This window comes from Pristiophorus japonicus, chromosome 6 (assembly GCF_044704955.1).
Source record: "Pristiophorus japonicus isolate sPriJap1 chromosome 6, sPriJap1.hap1, whole genome shotgun sequence".
NCBI lineage: Eukaryota > Metazoa > Chordata > Chondrichthyes > Pristiophoridae > Pristiophorus > Pristiophorus japonicus.
The window spans coordinates 236264649-236286535 of NC_091982.1; the positions used below are offsets into that span (position 1 = coordinate 236264649).

General features: G+C 44.8%; 1 protein-coding gene across 1 annotated transcript in view; it reads right to left on the reverse strand.

The window, feature by feature from the left end:
• The window catches only part of igsf10 (immunoglobulin superfamily, member 10), a 37218-nt gene extending 30989 nt beyond the window's left edge, over positions 1–6229 (reverse strand). The window contains exons 1-3 of the mRNA XM_070882414.1: positions 5979–6229; positions 5765–5894; positions 3255–3645 (exon numbers count right to left, since the gene is read on the reverse strand). Coding sequence (XP_070738515.1) covers positions 3255–3645; positions 5765–5894; positions 5979–6190 — 733 coding nt within the window. The 5' untranslated portion in view covers positions 6191–6229. The remainder of the gene's footprint in view (positions 1–3254; positions 3646–5764; positions 5895–5978) is intronic.
• Between the last annotated feature and the right edge of the window lie 15658 nt (positions 6230–21887).

Here is a 21887-nt window from a genome sequence, read left to right on the forward strand (position 1 = left end):
ATCATTTTGCCCACTCCCCACTCACCTCTGCAACCTGTGGCCCTCGCTGGATCCCTCCCTTGACCAGCAATGATAAAATGTAGCCTGTATCCCCACATCCTTCCCCTGCTTCCCCCTCAAAAGACCAGTTGAATTTTAATTTCTCTATTTATCCACAGAACTCTGTTAGCAGAGTAAACATAGAAACACAGAAAATAGGTGCAGGAGTAGGCGATTTGGCCCTTCAAGCCTGCACCAATCAATATGATCATGGCTGATCATGCAACTTCAGTACCCCACTCCTGCCTTCTCTCCATGCCCCCTGATCCCTTTAGCCATAAGGGCCACATCTAACTCCCTTTTGAATATATCCAACGAACTGGACTTAACTTTCTGTGGTAGAGAATTCCACAGGTTCACAATTCTCTGGGTGAAAAAGTTTCTGCTCATCTCGGTCATAAATGGCTTACCCCTTATCCTTAAACTGTGACCCCTGGTTCTGGATTTACCCAATATCGGGAACATTCTTCCTGCATCTAACCTGTCCAATCCCGTCAGAATTTTACATGCTTCTATGAGATCCCCTCTTATTCTTCTAAATTCCAGTGAATATAAGCCTAGTCGATCCAGTCTTTCTTCATATGTCAGTCCTGCCTTTCCAGGAATCAGTCTGGTGAACCTTCGCTGCACTCCCTCAATAGCAAGAATGTCCTTCCTCAGATTAGGAGACCAAAACTGCACACAGAGTAATTGTATACTCCTATAATAATACTGTATGTGCAATTTTAATGAACTTTTAAAGACTATCTTTATTTTACTTTTTGCGACTCCTGCTTTGCTAACAATGAACCAGCATTATGCCGATGGCCAAAGCCACGGTAGATCAAGTAATGTATAATCTTTGAGACTGTTGGCTGCACGTCAGAGATCATGCTTCAATGTATATATATCTATATGAAAAATAAAGAAATTAACTCATTTCAGACTGGTTTTCCTCACCTGGAACTGAAACTGACAAACAACTTCTAATCTTCAAATGACCCTCACCAATTAGAATGGTTACAGCACGGAAGGAGGCCATTCAGTCCGTTGAGCCCGTGCCGGCTCTCTGCAAGAGCACTTCAGCTAGTCCCACTCCCCTCCCTTTCTCCGGAGCCCTGCAAATTTTTTTCCTTCAGGTACTTGTCTAACTCCCTCTTGAAGGCCATGATTGAGTCTGCCTCCATCACCCTTTCAAGCAGTGCCTTCCAGAGCCTAACCACTCACTGCGTAAAAAGGCTTTTCCTTATGCCGCCTTTGGTTCTTTTGCTAATTGCTTTAAATCTGTGACCTCTGGTTCTCAACCCTTCTGCCAATGGGAACAGTTTCTCTCTATCTACTCTGTCCAGACCCCTCATGATTTTGAACACCTCGATCAAATCTCCTCTCAACCTTCTCTGCTCTAAGGAGAACAACCCCAGCTTCTCCAGTCTATCCCCGTAACTGAAGTCCCTCATCCCCGGAATCATTCCCGCAAATTTTTTCTGCACCCTCTCTAAGGTCTTCACATCCTTCCTAAAGTGCGGTGCCCAGATTGGATACAGTACTCCAGTTGAGGCTGAACCAGTGTTTTATAAAGGTTCGTCATAATTTCCACACTTTTGTACTCTATAACCTCTCTTCATGAAGCCCAGGATCTCATAAGATTTTGTAACTACTTTCTCAACCTGCCCTGCCACCTTCAATGATTTGTGCACATATACCCCATGGTCTCTCTGTTCATGCACACCCTTTAGGATTGTACCCTTTAGCTTAGATTTCCTTTCCTCATTCTTTTTACCAAGGTGTATCACTTCGCACTTTTCTGTTTTAAATTTCATCTGCCACGTGTCTGCCCAATCCACCAGCCTGTCTATATCCTCTTGAAGTCTATCACTAGACCCTCACTGTTCACCATACTTCCAAGTTTTGTGTCATCTGCAAATTTTGAAACTATACTCTGTACACCCACATCCAAGTCATTAATATAGATCCAGAAAAGCAGTGGTCCGGTACCGACCCCTAGGGAACCCCATTGTATGTATACCTTCCTCCAGTCCAAAAAACAAACGGTCACCACTACTCTCTGTTTCCTGTCACTGAGCCAATTCCGTATCCATGCTGTCACTGTTCCTTTTATTCCATGGACTTCAACTTTTCTGGCAAGTCTATTATGTGGCACTTTGTTGAACGCCTTTTGGAAATCCATGTACACCACGTCAACTGCATTGCCCTCATCAACCCTCTCTGTTACCTCATCAAAAAATTCATCAAGTTGGTTAAACATAATTTGTCTTTAACAAATCTGTGCTGGCTTTCCTTAATTAATCCACACTTGTCCAAGTGACTGTTAATTTTGTCCCTAATTATTGTTTCTAAAAGCTTCCCCACTAGCGAAGTTAAACTGACTGGCCTGTAGTTGCTGGGTTTATCTTTACACCCTTTTTGCACAATGGTGTAACATTTGCAATTCTCCAGTCCTCTGGCACCACCCTCGTTTCTAAGGAGGATTGGAATATTATGCCCTGTACCTTAGGTTGCGCTTACTTATGGCAATTAGATTTTTGGGCCTTGAAAATGACTGGGTGGATAAACACAGCTTCACTTCGGTAGAGAATAATACACTGGGGTAGATATTCATGTTGGGCGATAATGTAACTCAGGTGGTGTCACACGCCTATCATTGGCATGAAGTCAATGGAAATAAATATCGGATGGGGCATGTAACAGGCAGTCGATGCACTGCCACCCGCTTTGCGCAATTGTCCAAGATGAATTTCTTACCCCATTGTGTCTCACATGGTGTACAAGGATCCAGTTCTTACAAAAAGGCATTATCTGAGTAAGCAGGTGCAATGGTGATTTTTAAATTTATTTTACGGGATGTGGGCATCGCTGGCAAGGCCAGCATTTTTTGCCCATCCCTAGTTGCCCTTGTGTGGATTGCTAGGCCATTTCAGAAGGCAGTTAAGAGTCAACCACATTGCTGTGGGTCACATATAGGCCAGACTGGACTTCCTTCCCTAAAGGTCATTAGTAAACCAGATGGTTTTTTACAACAATCCTGTAGTTTCATGGTCACCATTACTAGCCTTTTTATTTAATTAACTGAATTTAAATTCTCCAGCTAGGATTTGAATTCACATCTCCAGATCATTAGTCCAGATACTAATCCAGTTACATGAGCACTATGCTACCGTTCCCTCTGCTAGTAAATGCTGGAAATAACAACAAGATAGATAAATGAATGATTATACCTGGTAGTCTTTCATTGAGTTCAGCTAACCACCTCAAGTTACAATCACAAAACCATTTGTTTCCGTGCAGGTAGATGCTTTCAATTTCCGGGATGTAAGACAGCAGATCACTCGGGATGGATGTTAGAGCATTATCGGACAGATAAATGTGCTTTATCGAAGACATTTTAAAGATCTGGCTGAAGCGAAACGTAACGAATGTATCTCTGTGCAGTTCCTGAAGCATGTTCCCTTCCAAGTGGAGCAGTTTCAGTGAAGTGAGTCCGTAGAAGGCTTCAGGATTGATGAATTCAATGCTGTTGTGGTCCATATGTAACCGTACTACATTGCGAAGACCGTGGAAAGTCTCACGATTCAATGCTTTAACCTTGTTGTAGCTCATCTTCAGAACCTTTAAAGTTAACAGATAAAGTTGTTATAGCCCATCCCCTGGTATCTACAAACAACAGAGCATTGGTGGCAAGCACAGCTCTTTAGATACCTGTTAAAGCTATACAGCTAGTAAGAATCTACTCATAGCTATATCTTGGTTCGCGCTGTAGTAATTGCTGTATTGAAGGAACACATTCAGTCTACTCGGAGAGAGAAGTAAATGGCCCAGAGGGCTCTGATACATTGAGTGCATGTGCTGAAAATATGAGTAACTGGGAGACAGAAGTATTATATCAATAGATGCTGATTGGTTTACAGTGCCCTGGCATGTGACTGGACACTTCTGTTTCAAGGTGTGGGACAGCACTGACTAATAATTTTACGTGTTCAATAGAATCACACAGAAATTACCAAGGCAGAAACAGGCTAATGGGCCCAACCAGTTCAGATAGGTGTTCATCCTCCATACCAGCAGTCGTCCTAATCCCATGTGCCCACCCTGCATATTCCTTCATCGCCTTTCCTTGAATCATCTCATAGAATCGTAGCCGTTTATGGCACAGGAGGACATTCGGCCCATTGTGTCTGCCAAAAAGGTGCTATTTAGCCTAATCTCAATTTCCAACTTTTGGTCCGTAGCCCTGTAGGTTACGGCTCTTCAAGTGCATATCCAAGTACTTTTTAAATGTGATGAGGGTTTCCGCCTCGACCACCCTTTCAGGCAGTGAGTTATAGAACCCCTCACCACCCTCTGAGGAAAAATACTCTCATCAACTCTCCTCTATCTATCTAATGCCAAATATTGAAGTGGTCTCTGCTTCAATCACTAACTCCACTGATGCATTCTGTAACCTCACAACCATCTATGTAAAAACATTTCTTCTCCTCTCTGTGCCTAATTATCAGAAGGACAATACAAATGAAATAAACAGCTCTGTGTATTGTTCGCCAAATGCACAATTCATCTAGTCTGTCATTGAAAAAAAATCAAAGTGTTCATCCACACAATTATTGTAGAATCGTAAAATCAAGAACGGTTACAGCACAGAAGGAGGCCATTCGGCTCATTGAGCCCATGCCGGCTCTCTGCAAGAGCACTTCAGCCAGTCCCACTCCCCCGCCCTTTCCCCGTAGCCCTGCAAAATGTTTTTCTTCATTTACTTATCCAATTCCCTTTAGAAAGCCATGATTGAGGCTGCCTCCACCACCCTCTCGGGCAGTGAATTCCAGATCCTAACCACTCGCTGTATAAAAAGTTTTTTCTCGTGTCGCCTTTGGTTCTTCTGCAATCGCCTTGATTCTGTATCCTCTGATTTTCGACCCTTCTGACAATGGGAACAGTTTGTCTCTCTACTCTGTCTAGACCCCTCATGATTTTGAACACCTCTATCAAATCTCCTCTCAACCGTCTCTGCTTTAAGGAAAATAACCTCAGCTTCTCCAGTCTATCCCCATAACTGAAGTCACTCTTCACTCAGAGAATTGTGAACCTGTGGAATTCTCTACCACAGAAAGTTGTTGAGGCCAGTTCATTAGATATATTCAAAAGGGAGTTAGATTTGGCCCTTATGGCTAAAGGGATCAAGGGGTATGGAGAGAAAGCAGGAATGAGGTACTGAAGTTCCATGATCAGCTATGACCATATTGAATGGTGGTGTAGGCTCGAAGGGCCGAATGGCCTACTCCTGCATCTATTTTCTATGTTTCTGCCTCTCCTCATTCTTCCTACTAAAATGTATCACTTTGACTTTTCTGCGTTAAACTTCATCCACTACGTGCCCGCCCATTCCACCAGCCTGTCTATGTCCTCCTGAAGTCTGTTCACTATACTTTCAAGTTTTGTGTCATCTGCAGTGGACTACCGCAGCAACTCGCCAACTTTGACAGCACCTCCCAAACCCGCGACCTCTACCACCTAGAAGGACAAGGGCAGCAGGTGCCTGGGAACACCATCCAAGTTTCCCTCCACGTTACACACCATCCTGACTTGGACATACGTTGCTTTTCTGTCATAGTCACTGGGTTAAAATACTTGAACTCCCTATCTAACTGCAGCGGTTCGAGAAGGGGGCCCACCACCACCTTCTCGGGGCTGTGAATACCAGTCTTGCCAACTATGCCAACTTGGCAGATCTTACCTGCAGAGACTGCAGATCTTTAAATGCTTTGTCTGGTATCTCTTGGATCTTATTGCTGTGGAGCATGAGCAACTCGAGGCTTTTCAACCCAGCGAAATTGTCGGTTGTTAATCTCATCAGGTTATTGTAACTGGAAGGAAACGGGGAACTCTTAGTATCGCGTCATAAGCAGAGCAAATCCGAGGCATCACAGAGGCAAGATGATCAAACTAACCCCAAATTGATCCGCGCCACATCAGCTTGGATGCTCTCCGGGACGGTGCTGAGGTATCTGAAGGTGCAGTGGACCTCGGTGGGTACATAGCAGGCGCATGGTTTGGGGCAAGCCAGGCAGGCTCGCCAACAGCAGGCGAACGCGGCCAGGATCCCCAGCAGGCTCCAAGGCAAGGAGGAGTGAGGCACATCTCCTCGACTGACCGCATTCATCCTCTTTCAGGACCTTGGGTGATCACCCTTCAGGAATTCCTTGCATGCCGCAAAGCGATCAAACTTCCTGCAAGCGGACCAGGGACTGGGAATGGTCTGAGGGGGGAAACAAGTATTTTGGAGCAGTAACGCTCAGTATTAACAATTACAAATGTTTGCATTACTGCGTATGCAGAATATGTAAATCACAATACAACTGTGCATTATAATATATATGTTAATAAAACAGTGCATTATAATATATATTGCATTATCATATTTATATATATGAAAATATAAATTAAACAGTGTATTATAATATAATATATATTAAAAAGTGCATTATAATATAATATATGTCAATAAAACAGTGCATTATAATATATATAGTGCATTATAATATATATATGAAAATATAAATTAAACAGTGTATTATAATATATAGTAAAAAGTGTATTATATATATACGTCAATAAAACTGCATTATAATATGCATATATATCTAAAAAATTAAACCAGTGCATTATATTATATGTCTATAAAGCCGTGCATTATAACACACACATATATATATATCAATAAAACCATGCATTATAATATATATATCATGAGTGTGTACTATACGGTGCACAGTAGTTTTGTGGTCTATTAAGTTTAAAAGTAATCCAATGTATTTGTGTGTCAGCCAAAGTATAAATGCAGCATCTAAAAAGCCTATAAATCACTTCGATGCGAGATTGATCCTGGTTTCATTGTTCTCAGTCGGTCCGAGGCTGCCCTGCCGAGTAACGCGGGGAAGGTGCCGAGCACCGCACTCTTTCGCCTCCGCCCGCACACACAGCTTGCGCTCAGTACCAGCGCTCACTGCCCGACTCTCTGCGCCGGCCGAGCCGAGCAGCTCCTCTCCATCAAGTTCTCCACCAACAATCGCAAGTGGATGGAAACTCGCAGTGAGGTTCTCAGCCGGACCCCTCCGACACAGCGAGCTGTCCCAACAATCTTATCCCCCTGGACAGAGGTGAGTTGTTCACCTGTGACGCCTGTCCTTCAACTGCACAGGAATGGAAATACCCAACTCACAAAAACAACGGAGAGAGGGAGGGAGAGAGAGAGGAACAGAGCGGACTTGCCTTGAAGCGAATGAGTTGATTCCTCCTTCGGTGGGTGGGATTTCGGGCGGAATATTCGCCCAGTTTCCCTGCAGATCCCAGCCCTGTATCCCCACAGGAGGCGGCTCTGCTCCTTAACACAGATTATTGTGCAGGGTGGTTACTGACTGATATCTGCATCTTGAATTGCACTCACTGAGGAGCCGACAGTTGCAACGAATTGAAGGACAGACAGCCCTTAACCACAAGCCCGCTCGCTCTGCCATCACCCAGTGGAATATCTGGGAGCCTGCCCCCCGAGCTGTGACCTGCACATAGTCACAGCGTCCAATATTGACCTCCTGTCAATTCCCTCTTATTGACAAAAATTTCCCTGCAGCGTTCACAGGCACAGATTGTCTCGGACCACTTCCATTTTAGCATTAACACATCGCAGTCAGTGTAAAATAGCTCAGGATAATATGCAATAGCCGAGTTTAGCTGAACTTACAACTGCTTGGGATCCGGCGCATGGAGGGGGAACTCCTGAAGCTCGTAGTTCTCGCTCAGTGCAAATCCGGATTACCAACACCCACCTGTCCCTCCCCTCCCCATGCTCAAAGGGAAGGAATCACAGGATTTGTTTCAGGCTTGAGTATGTTAGAGAGGTTTGGGTCCCTCCCCCACCCCAGTGCTGAATCCGTGTTGTGTCAGATAGAGAGGGTGTTCCCTATTTCATCGGAGCTCACAGCAAACTCTTCACCAATGCTTTTTCAAGGTATCAGACTTCTCTTCCTATCTCTGTCCCCGAACTAGTCCGGTTTATTGCACCAGTCTTCCGTGCCCTGAAAATCTTCTTGAAGCTTCCCACTGATGCTGTGACTTCTCCAGACTTGCCCAAGTTCATTAGGCTGTAATTATCCGGAAAGATCTGGACGCCTCCACATAGCGCGCCGTTTACACTCTCCTCGTTTCTCATGGGAGCTTCTGACCTGTACCCTCTCCTGTTTATTGGGAGTTCCTGAGCTTCTCTAACAGTTTGTTGCCATTGCTTTTTGGCAGGCGGTTCTGTAGTAGATTCTGCACACCCTCTCTCTCACATCACCCCTCACACTCTACACACACACACACTCACATCACCCCTCACACACTCACACACACTCACATCACCCCTCACACACTCACATCATCCCTCACACACACACACACACACTCTCACACACACTCACATCACCCCCTCACACACACACACACTCACATCATCCCTCATACACACACACATACACTCTCACACACACACTCACATCACCCCTCACACACTCACACACACTCACACACACTCACATCACCCCTCACACACTCACACACACTCACATCACCCCTCACACACATACACTCACATCACCCCCCTCACACACACACACACTCACATCACCCCTCACACACTCACACACACATCACCCCTCACACACTCACACACACTCATATCACCCCTCACACACTCACATCATCCCTCACACACACACTCTCACACACACTCACATCACCCCCTCACACACACACACACTCACATCATCCCTCATACACACACACATACACTCTCACACACACACTCACATCACCCCTCACACACTCACACACACTCACACACACTCACATCACCCCTCACACACATACACTCACATCACCCCCCTCACACACACACACACTCACATCGTCCCTCACACACACACACACTCTCACACACACTCACATCACCCCCCTCCCACACTCACACACACTCACATCATCCCTCACACACACTCACACACACTCACATCACCCCCCTCACACACTCACATCGCCCCTCACACACTCTCACACACACACTCACATCACCCCCCTCACACACACACACTCACATCATCCCTCACACACACTCACACATTCTCACACACACACTCACATCACCCCCCTCACACACACACTCACATCGTCCCTCACACACACACACACACTCTCACACTCACATCACCCCTCACACTCACACACACACTCACATCCCCCTCTCACACGCACACACAAACACTCTCACACACACTTTCACATCACCCCTCACACACTCTCAAACACTAACACACAAATACTCGCTCATCCTCTCACACACACTCACGCGCTCTCTCACACGCACTCACATCGCCCCTCACACACACTCTCACATCACCCCTCACATACACACACATTCTGACACATAAACACTCTCACACACACTCTCACACACACTCTCATACTCACACAAACACTCTCACACACACTCACACACACTCACACATACTCTTTTACTCACACACCCTCTCACACTCTCACATCGCCCCCTCACACACACTCTCACACACACACTCACACACACTCTCACACACACTCTCACACACACTCTCACACACCTCTCACTCTCACTCTCACCCTCTTGCACACACTCTCACACACAAACATTCTCACCCTCTCACACACTGTCACACACACACTCTCACACACACACTCTCACACTCACACACCCTCTCGCACTCTCACGTCGCCCCCTCACACACTCTCTCACACACAAACACTCTCACACTCACACCCTCTCGCACACATTCTCACACACACGCTCACACACTCTCACAAACACTCTCACACACACTCTCACACACACTCTCACACACACTCTCACACACACACTCTCACAAACACTCTCACACACACTCTCTCACACTCTCTCACACTCTTTCTCACACTCACTCTCACACTCTCACACACACTCTCACACACAAACACTTTCACTCTCTCGCATACACGCTCTCATACGCTTCCTCACACTCACTCTCACACTCTCACACACACACTCTCTCACACACTCTCTCACACCCTCTCACACACACTCTCACTCTCACCCTCTCACATGCCTCTCACACATACTCACACACAAACACTCTCACCCTCTTGTGCACACACTCACATACACTCTCACACACCCTCTCACACACATTCTCACTCTCACCCTCTTACACACACTCTCACCTTCTCGCACACACTCTCACACACTCTCACACACACTCTCACCCTCTCACACAAACACTCTTTCACCCACTCACACACACTCTCACACTCACACATGTCCCCCTCACACACACTCTCACACACATCCCCTCTCTCACACACACTCTGTCACACACATTCTCACACTCTCTCACACTCTTTCATACACAAACGCTCTCTCACACTCACACACGCACACTCTTACACATTCTCTCTCATACACGCTATCTTATATACTCTCTCACACACACTATCTTACACTCACACACTATTACACACAGCTCTCACTCTCTCACACACACTCACACTCACACACACTCTCTCATACTTTCTCACACCCACTCACACACTCGCTCACACTCTCACACACACTCTTTCACACACTCTCTCGTACACACTCTCACATTCTCTCTCATACACACACGAATACTCACTCAAACACTATCTCACACTCTCACGCACACACACTCTCACACACACACTCTCACACACTATCTCATACACTCTCTCTCACTCCCACACACACACAATCTCATACACTAACACTCTCATACATTCTCTCACACACACACTATCTCACACATACTCTCACACTCTCACACAACTCTCTCATACTTTGTCACATCCACACTCACACTCTCTCACACTCTCACACACACACACACTCTCTCACACACTCTCATTCACACTATCTCATCATCATAGGCAGTCCCTCGAAGTGAGGATGACTTGCTTCCACGCCAAAAAGGGATGAGTTCACAGGTGTTTCAATGAAGGACTTAATATTCCAGATCTCAAACTACATCATGAAGGGCGGAAGATGCCTGTGTTTGGATTTTTTTTAACGTGTGCACGTTGCACACCAGCCACCACACGGGCTTGACAGAGCTAGGTCTTGGTCCAGTGGCAAAGAGCAGACTAACTGGAGACCAGCTCTGCTGCACAGACCGAGCGCACACACATATCGCAGTGTGGGCTGGACCGTGCTGCCCCTGGGCCCTCACCTCTTCTGGGTCCCAGATTTACACCTCTCCTGAGCCCCGGTCACTTCCCTCTACAGACTCTTGCCGCTCCTTCGCCCCTCCTGCTGTGCCTGCCCGCACTGCAATCAGCGACCTGGCTTCATAGCCGTCGCCCTCCTGCAGCAGCACGCGCTGCTCCCTGCAGTGGTATACCACCGCACGCTGCTCCCTCCAATGGCCCCGGCCTGCTGATGGTCTTGCAGGCCGGGACCGCGCCGATTTCCGGGCTGGACCGCCGCAAGCTGCTCCCTTACCTTAGTGGGTAGGATTTTTAACATAAAAATGTGTTTTAAAATTTTATTTTTATATGCTGTTTATATGTTTTAAAACTCTTACGCTGGTAAAAGTAGGTTATGTGCCTGCTTTTACCAGGCACAGGAGTTTTAAGGACATTGGCTGGGCAAGAAATGGGAAATAGAGCAATTTTGCCCACATGAATGTCCTGGCTGCCGAGATGCGTTGGATCTGTCAAGCCATTTTTTGGTGCATGCGCATTGCGCGGCAAAAACTGGCTTTTGCGATGTCTTCCCGAGTCCATACGCACTCCGTACACACCTGGGGAGGCCGGGATTTCAGGCTCACTATTACACACTCTCACACTATCTCACACACTCTCACACTCTCACACACTATCTCACACCATCTCACACTCTCTCTCACACTCACACACTCTCTCACTCTCTCACACACTCTCTCTCACACTCTCTCTCACACTCTCTCTCACACTATCTCACACACTCTCACACTCTCACACACTATCTCACACACTCACACACTCTCACACACTCTCAACACTCTCACACAGTATCTCACACCATCTCACACCATTTCACACTCTCTCACACTCTCACACACTCACACTCTCACACACTCACACTCTCACACACTCTCTCACACACTCTCTCACACTTTCTCTCACACTCTCTCACACTATCTCACACTCTCTCACACTATCTCACACACTCTCACACTCTCTCACACTCTCACACACTCTCTCACACACTCACACACTCTCACACACTCTCACACTCACACACTCTCTCTCACACACTCTCACACACTATCACACACTATCTCACACTCTCTCACACACTCTCACACACTATCTCTCACACACTCTCACACACACTCTGACTTTCACACACACACTCTCACACACACCCTCTCAAACGCTCCCTCACACTCTCTCACACACACTCTCACACACACTCTCACACTCTCACACACACTCTGACTTTCTCACACATTCTCACACACATCTCAGACTTTCACACACACTCACACTCTCTCTCACACTCTCTCTCACACTCTCTCTCACACTCTCAGACTTTCACACACACTCTTTCACACATTCTCTCATTCACACGCTCTATTTCACTCCCACACATTTTCACACACCCTCTCACACTCTCACACACTCTCACACACACACTCTCTCACACACACTATCTCGCACTCTCACACACTTACACACACTCTCATGCACTCTCACACACATTCATGCACTCTTACACAAATACATTCACTCTTACACACACACTCTCTCACACACACACTCTCTCACGCTCTTTCACATACTCTCTCACACGTACCCTCACACACACTTTCACTCCCATGTCATTAATTTTAATGACAGTTCTTTCCGTTGCTCTTTTCTCTGTCCTTTATCTCAAATGCTAATCCCAGGTGATAATATTTTGTTTGTACTCGTCTTTGCTTACCATTAATAAGGGGGCTATTGATTTTAATGTGACCAAATAAATAAATCCTGTTTTAATTATACGGGATTTTTTTTAATGGTGTTTTGTAGATCACATTCCTGATTCCATCTGCTTGTAATTTGGGCTATCAGGTTATAGTGACCGAGTCTGTCATATTCCATCTTTGATTACAGCACATTCCAGATTTTGACTGGTGTTTCTGAAAGTGCAATCTGTGATTCGCTCTTTTCACAATCAGGGCTACGGTTTATAGTGACTGAACTGATCAAATTCTCTTTTTATTAAATGCGTCTTTAACCTGTGTTTATATCTGCATTTAAAATTTGTTTTCCTTGTTTTCATCCTTGTTTTCAAATCCCTCCGTGGCCTTGCCCCTCCCTATCTCTGTAACCTCCTCCAGCCCCCCAACCCCCCGAGATATCTCGGCTCCTCTAATTCTGACCTCTTGATCATCCCCGATTTTAATCACTGCACCATTTGCCGCCAAGGCCCTAAACTCTGGAACTCCCTCCCTAAACCTCTCCACCTCGCGACCTTTCTTTCCTCCTTTAAGACGCTCCTTAAAACCTACCTCTTTGATCAAGCTTCTGTCCTAATACCTCCTTATGTGGCTCGGTGTCAAATTTTGTTTTATAACGCTCCTGTGAAGCGCCTTGGGACGTTTTTCTCCATTAAAGGCACTATATAAATACCAGTTGCTGTTGTTGCATTCCAGCATTCCGACCAACAACAATGATGTGATGCCACTAATCAGTTAATGATGCACTAACATGATCATGGCTGCACTACAGTATTGTTATTATAGAGAGGAATTCTCAAAGAGTGCAACGTGTAAAGATGTGACGCTGAATTTATTATGTATTTTGCTCTTTACAGCATCACTGCTAAGGGCAGCACCACAGAGGTCATATAAAACATCTGGAAATGATCACTTCAAGAGGCAAAGCTAATACCGAGCCTCAGTAGTTCTTTAATGTCACTGTGGTGACACAAGTGTCTGCTCGGAAGAGCGCTGGAGAACCGTCTCAGATTGTAAACACTGCAGAGGGTTTAAATAATCCTTTAAATAACGAGGAGACTCACAAAGAAACCACAATGGGCATTTAAAACACTTAACAAATACAAAACATGTGTGGGCTATCTGGGTTTTTTTAAAGCTGTGAATGAAACCAGTGGATTAGATTATAGTTTGAGGGCAAAAGTAACGATATTTACATCGTCATATTGACCAGTATTTTCAAGCCTGAAAGGGTAGTGGAAACAGATTCAATAGAAACGTTTATAAGAAAGAAGGACTTGCATTTATATAGCATCTTTCACGGGACCTCAGGATTCCCCAAAGAGCTTTGCAGTGGAGTACTTTTTGAAGTACAGTAGGAAACTCGGCAGCCAATTTATGCACAGCAATGTCCCACAAACAGCAATGAGATAATGGCTAGATAATCTTTTTATTACTGATGTTAGTTGAGGGATAAATATTGGCCAGGACTCACCTGCCCTTCTATGAAATAGTCATCTGAGAGGACATACGGAGCCTCGATTTAACATCTCACCCAAAGGATGGCACCTCCGACTGTGCAGCACTCCCTCAGCATTGCACTGGGAGTGTCAGCCTAGATTTTGTGCTCAAGTCTTGGGAGTGGGGCTTGAACCCACAACCTTCAGACTCAGAGACGAGAGTGCAACCCAGTGACACAGTAAAGAAAATTGGATATACGCTTGAAAAGGAAAAGAAAATGCAGGGAAAATGAGGAAAGAGTGACACTAATAGGTTAGTTCTTTTAAAGAGCCAACAGAGTCACGATGGGTCAAATGGTCGCCTTCTGTGCTGTATGATTCTGTGTGATTCTAAGATATAAATGCAGAGTCTCTGGGGAAGTGTATCTATAGTGGGTATGCAGGCTATCTGAGACCTGCTGTAGTATATGGTGTGCATTAATGAGAGATACCTTTGGGTTTTCGCAGGCTGTATTTATGCTGCAAATCCCCTGGGAGGACAGACGCACCAACGTTAGCATCCTCATCCAGGCCAACATCCCCAGCATTGAAGCACTGACCACACTTGATCAGCTCCGCTGGGCAGGCCACATTGTTTGCATGCCAGACACGAGAATCCCAAAGCAAGCGCTCTACTCGGAACTCCTTCACGGCAAACAAGCCAAAGGTGGGCAGCGGAAACGTTACAAGGACATGCTCAAAGCCTCCCTGGTAAAGTGCAACATCCCCACTGACAGCTGTGAGTCCCTGGCCAAAGACCACCCTAAGTGGAGGAAGTGCATCCGGGAGGGCGCTGAGCACCTCAAGTCTCATCGCCGAGAGCATGCAGAAATCAAGCACAGGCAGCGGAAAGAGCGTGTGGCAAACCAGTCCCACCCACCCCTTCCCTCAACGACTATCTGTCCCACCTGTGACAGGGACTGTGGTTCTCATGTTGGACTGTATAGCCACCTAAGAACTCATTCTAAGAGTGGAAGCAAGTCTTCCTCGATTCCAAGGGATTGCCTATGATGATGATGATGATGATTATGCTGTCACCTTTGCATTGATGTGAAGCGACATGCATTGACATAAAAGTTTTGACATAAGTGGAGTGAATTGGTGCTTGTAGCAATGCAAGGGATATGAGACCACCTTGAGGACGGAGTCGCTCACTGCTTGCCGTTTATTTACACATCAACTGTAGCGTACCACAAAGCAGGTGCCACCTCGCTGGGATACAGAGCTATGTGGGTAAACACTCCATCAAATCAGTAATGTGACACCCCGTCCTACTGTGATCGGGAAAGTGAAACTCGCTGCAGGTGCAAAGGTGTGAGCGACTCGCTCTGAGTGTGTTGTGGGTAATGTACATGCTCTCTTAGACTTCCACTTAGTGCAAAATTGCACTTAAAAATACCCAGTCCATGGGACCTCCTGGAAATTTTATCAACTTGTTGTTAAATGTTTTTAATATTAGGAGAAAGTGGATGTTCCATCCCACTCCTCTGATCTAGCATTGAAAATTAACTGCTTGGGGAGCAGGACTCTATACACGTGTGCAAGCGCATTATTATTAAGCTTAGTGTGAAATACAGTCGGCAGTATAACTCAGATTTATCAGTTGTATGTTGCCATTTACAGATACCAGTCTGACTGCGACAGTTGTAACATAAATGCATCCATCAACATGACCTGTGTCGTTCTACTTTGGTCTAAAGTTACTTGAATTATATTTGAACTTTATGCCAAATCACCTCAAGCAGTTAATCTCATTGTCCACATGCCAGACACGAGACACCCAAAACAAGCGCTCTACTCTGAACTCCTTCATGGCAAACAAGCCAAGGGTAGTCAGAGGAAACGTTACAAGGACACCCTCAAAGCCTCCCTGATAAAGTGCGGCATCCCCACCGACACCTGAGAATCCCTGGCCAAAGACCACCCTAAGTGGAGGAAGCGCATCCGGGAGGGCGCTGAGCACCTCGAGTCTCATCGTCAAATGCGTGCAGAAATCAAGCGCAGGCAGCGGAAAGAACCTGTTCAATTTGCTGGCATTCCCCAATATTAACCCCTCTCCTGCTTCAACCCCGGCCCTTCTTTCATCGCTGCCTCATGCCGTACTTGTGCCCTTGACTTAAAAATAAGTTTATTGATAACATTAAGAAAAACTAAAAGGAATCTATTTACAGCCAATGGATTCCCTGCAGCTGTGTTTACATCATTTTTCCTGTCAAATATTACCTCAGAAAATACTCAGATGTTCATGCTTTCTGTTACCTTGATGTATTGGTACAAGACATTCACTCATTTTTGTCTTCAAAACCTGACTTTCTGGCTTTATATTTCCAATATTTTTCCATCATTAGCCACGGCACATCAGCTGTGGCTCAGTGGGTGGCACACTCGCCTTGGAATTAGAAAGTTGTGGGTTCAAGTCCCACTCCAGGAACTTGAGCACATGAATCTAGGCTGACACTCCCAGTGCAGTGCTGAGGGAGTGCTGCACTGTTGGAGGTGCTGTCTTTTGGATGAGACTTTAAACCATCTGCTCTTTCAGGTGGACCAAAAAAATCCCATGGCACTATTTTGAAGAAGAGCAGGGAGTTATCTCTGGTGTCCTGACAAAAACAGAATATCTGGTCATTATCACAATGCTGTTTGTGAGAGCTTGCTGTGCACACATTGGCTGCTACATTACAACACTGACGACACTCCAAAAGTATTTCAGTGGCTGCAAAGCGGTGGTCGTGAAAGATGCTATATCAATGCAGTCTTTCTTTTTTTTTCATGGAGATGGGTGGTGGAGTTTCTAAACAATAAAGCCTGGCATATACTATGAATAGCCAATCTTGTAGGTATTCAAAACTAAATCGGGAAGCTCCAGACACAATGCCATTCTGTTGCCTTGACGTGTCTCCTCAAAAGTGATAGCTTTGTGAATTCCCACAAACTCAATGCCTAGGCTTCTCAGAGAGGCACAGATCTCCACAGGTAGACCATGTTGAACACATTTCATACACACAGAAGACTACTGTTTGGTAAGTTTAATCACTGTCTTGTAATATTTTTGTTAGGTTTTATACCTTTTTAACAGTACTAAATTTATCCACTTAATGAGCAACTGAAAGGAATTTGGAAAAATATTTGGAGCGTTCTCATTGGTTGTTCTTTTTATTGGTAGCTTTTGCTAACTGCTTATTGTCGATCGGTAATTTTTGAAGATTGGCGTTTTTCTGATGAGTGGATGAGTGCCTTGTAAAATTACCCCTGAGTATCCATTATTTTCTATGAAACCATCTGAACACTTGACTCAGATTATCACCTCAAGAATACTCCTGGTATCCATTATTTTACATACAAAGCTTTAGAACCTTTTGACGAGGCTGTTATTAGGTCATTTTAGTCATTTATGAGTGGTTGCAGTCTTGTAAACTCCTTTGTGATTATTGAGTCTGCTACTGCACAGCTATGCCCTCCTATGATGTGTGTTTAATGACTAGAGACATTACATAATACAGGAGGGCTTGATTAGAAAGTTTACAAAGTAGACTTGGTTCAGTATCATTGCAAATAAAGTCTGGGACACAAGGGAATATCGTTTCAACTTGCTATCCGTCCATAAAACTAGCGTAGCATATTGGCTTTCTTGTCTCCAAAGGATGGCTGTTACCCGTAAATGTCAGTTTTATGCCTGGGTTGCAAGTTGAAAATCTATCCATGTAGTTCAGAACTGCTCAGAAATATTCAAAGAACTCCCACAGCACAACCTATGCTCATAGGTTTTTGAAGATTTCTTTATTCAGATAAACCTTCCCTTTTATACACGTATTGAGGTGTATAAAATTATGAGGGGCCTCGAGAGAGTAAATAGGAAGGACCTATTTTCCTTAGCAGAGAGGTCAATAACAAAGGGGCATAGATTTAAAGTAATAGGTAGAAGGTTTAGAGGGGAGTTGAGGTGAAATTCTTTCACCCAGAGGGCGGTGAGGATCTGGAACCCACTGCCTGAAAAGGTGGTAGAGGCAGAAACCCTCATTGCAATTAGAAAGTACTTGTATATGCACTTGAAGTGCCGTAACCTACAGGGCTATGGACCAAGAGCTGGAAAGGGGGATTAGGCTGGATAGCTCTTTGTCAGCCGGCACAGACACGGTGGGCCAAATGGCTTCCTTCTGTGCCATAAATATGTATGATTCTATGATTCATTTCTTCTGTGAATAGCCTGGCGATCAGGCTGTGTTAGTATCAGATATGCAACGTGGAGTGGTGTATTGCACAACCTAAATGCGAGATACAAAAATTACAGAGCATTATTCTACGACAGGATTTTTCCCTCTTTAGGATCCTGCAGCTCTATCAGCTCCTCCTCCTAACTGCAGAACCAGTTTGCACCGACTGTCTGATTTGCCCAGTATATATTTTGTGCTTTTTGAATTCCATTAATAACAATAAGTTATTAGGCAATGTTCTTCTAAAATTAGTGATATTGTGCCATAATGGGGAACATTATCATCAAAAGTCCTTAAATATATCATATCATATGCGACAGGAACAGCCAGTGAAACAGGACTTATATTGTTATAATGATATTAGGAATTACATTATGGTTATATATTATATTATAGATCTGACAATGTTACTCTAAACATAAACAATCCAACAGCAACATCACTGTGCGTATATCACTTTCAACACAGAGAGCAAGCTGGAAAATAGCGAATGACTAAGATGGGAAATGGAGGACACAGCCAGGAGATCCTTGGAGTAGAACTGAATGATAGGGAGGCCACATAAAGAGGAGACCGTGGGAATGATGGCTTCAGCAGCGAAAGACACAACTAGGCATTCATTTGGGCAGAACTGGGAGACAGAAAGAGACAATGCCAGGATAGAAGGAAAGGAAGAAAGAAAACTTTCATTTATTTCGCAAAGCGCTTTACAGCCAGTGAAGTAATTTTGGAGTGTAGTCGCTGTTGTAATGTGGGAAAAACGGCAAGCTCCCACAATGTGATAATGACCAGATAATCTGTTTTTGTTATGTTGATTAAGGGATAAATATTGACCAGGACACCGGGGATAACTCCACTGCTCTTCTTCGAAATAGTGCCACAGGAACCTTTACGTCCAACTGAGAGAACAGTCGGTTTAACGTCTCATCCGAAAGATGGCACCTCCGACAGTGCAGCACTTCCTCAGCATGGCACTGGAATGTCTACCTAGATTTACGTACTCAAATTCCTGGAGTGGGACTTGAACCCACAACCTTCTGACTCAGAGGCGTGTGTGCTACCCACTGAGCCACAGCTGACACAAACGAACGTGACAGTCGAGTTCGAAGGTGGCAATGGACAAATCTGGGAGGCCACGGAGGCAATGAAACAGAAAGGAAAAAAAGGAAAGCAATAAGCAGCAATTCAAATACAAAGCAATATTGTGAAATGAAAAGAAAAATAAGAAATGACTGATAGATGTAAAGGAAAAACGAAAAGGAACAAAAGCTAAGTACCTGTAACGGAAAAAGAAAAAATGGAGATAAACAATTAAAAATAGTAAAGAGAGAAGGAAATAAATCATTCTCCTTTAAATCACCACAATTTGATCGGGTTATTTTAGAACTAAGGCTTACCTTCCCACAAAAATGTTCCATTCTTTGTACAATTAATTGTTACGCTAATATTTTAGTCAAAACTTGTCAAGCTGCATACGTATCACCAAATAACCTTTACTAGAATCAATTCAAAACATCTGTGTTAGCTATTAGTGCTGAATCCAGTACTTGACCCAAGCATAGATCCAACCCAAGCAGTGAATTCCAACATTGCACTTGCCAACATTTGTTGAAACAAGTTCTGGCCAGGTTTCTGGGTGAAGGTGGGCAGATTAAATCTCCCGTGCTGTTGCACAAATCCTTGCACCTAGTTGGCATTGCGGAGGCCGGGGAGTAGACTAGCTGTCTGTATTATTGATGAGAGAATGGTGCACGGGCCAAATAAAAAAAAAAGACTTTCACGACCACCAAGCATAAGGTACATTCCCAAAATACTTTTGGCGTGTAGTCACTCTTGCAATATGGGAAACACAGCAGCCAATTTCTGCACAGCAAGCTCCCACAAACAGCAATTTGATAATGACCAGATAATCTGTGTTTGTTATGTTGATTGAGGGATAAATATTGGCCTCAGGACACCAGGAATAACTCCCCTGCTCTTCTTCGAAATCATGCCATGGAATCTTTTAATGTCCACCAGCAAGGACAAAGGGGTTAGTTTAATGTCTCATCTGAAAGACAGCACCTCTGACAGTGCAGCACACCCTCAGCACTGCACTGGAGTGTCAGCCTAGATGTATGTGTTTCAGTTTCCAGAGTGGGATTTGAACCCGCAAACTTCCAATTCAGAGGTGAGAGTGCTACCCACTGAGCCACTGGTTGCCACTGGCAAGAGCGAGAAAGAAAAATAATGTTCAGCAGATGAACAGACAGCTTCACTGGCATTGCATGGATACACCAGTGATCAGTGAAATGGCCTGAGACAAATGCACAACTTGGGAACGATGGAGAAATTTGAGAGTAGGAACCGCAGCTGTGAACGAGGGAAAGATGAGAAAGGGAGAGAAGATGGGAGGAAGAACCATGAACTTGGCATCAGGTAGCCAAGGCTGTAGCTATTAAGAAAAATCTCTTGCTAAGTAGAAAGAGAGAAGCCAAAAACAAGTAAAGAGAGCAAAAGGAAACTATAATTAAAGAGATAATATGGCAGCAAAAGATTTATGTTATAAGGCACCCCTCAGGGAATCCGTAGTCAGCTTTAAAACAAATAAAATTTCCTGGTATGCATGTCCCAATTCTAAAAATATTGGGCTGACGAGTTATCCTGGGGCTACTAACCTTGAATTAAAGTCCCCTTATAAAACCAAAGCAGGTGACTGGTATGCAGTGTCTCCAAATGTGTCAACTTTCTTCTTCAATTTCGGCAGTCCCCTGGAGTCGAGGATGACTTGCTTCCACACTAATGAGTTCTCAAATGACTGATGAGACCAATGCAGGATCTAAAGTCACTGTCACAGATGGGGCAGATGGTGGTTGGAGGGACATTGTTTGCGCTTGGCTTCCGCATGCTCTCAGCGAAGAGACTCGAGGTGTTTGGCGCCTTCTCAGATGCTTCTCCTCCATTTTGAGCGGTTGTAGGCCAGGGATTTCCAGGAGTCGGTGAGGATGTTACATTTTTTCAAGGAGGCTTTGAGGATGTCCTTGAAGCATTTTCTCTGCCCTCCTGGGGCTCGACTGCCATGAGCTGGTGTTAGCTCATGTGTCAGCTTTGCTCAGTTGGTGACACATGTGTCCAGGGTCAGAGGG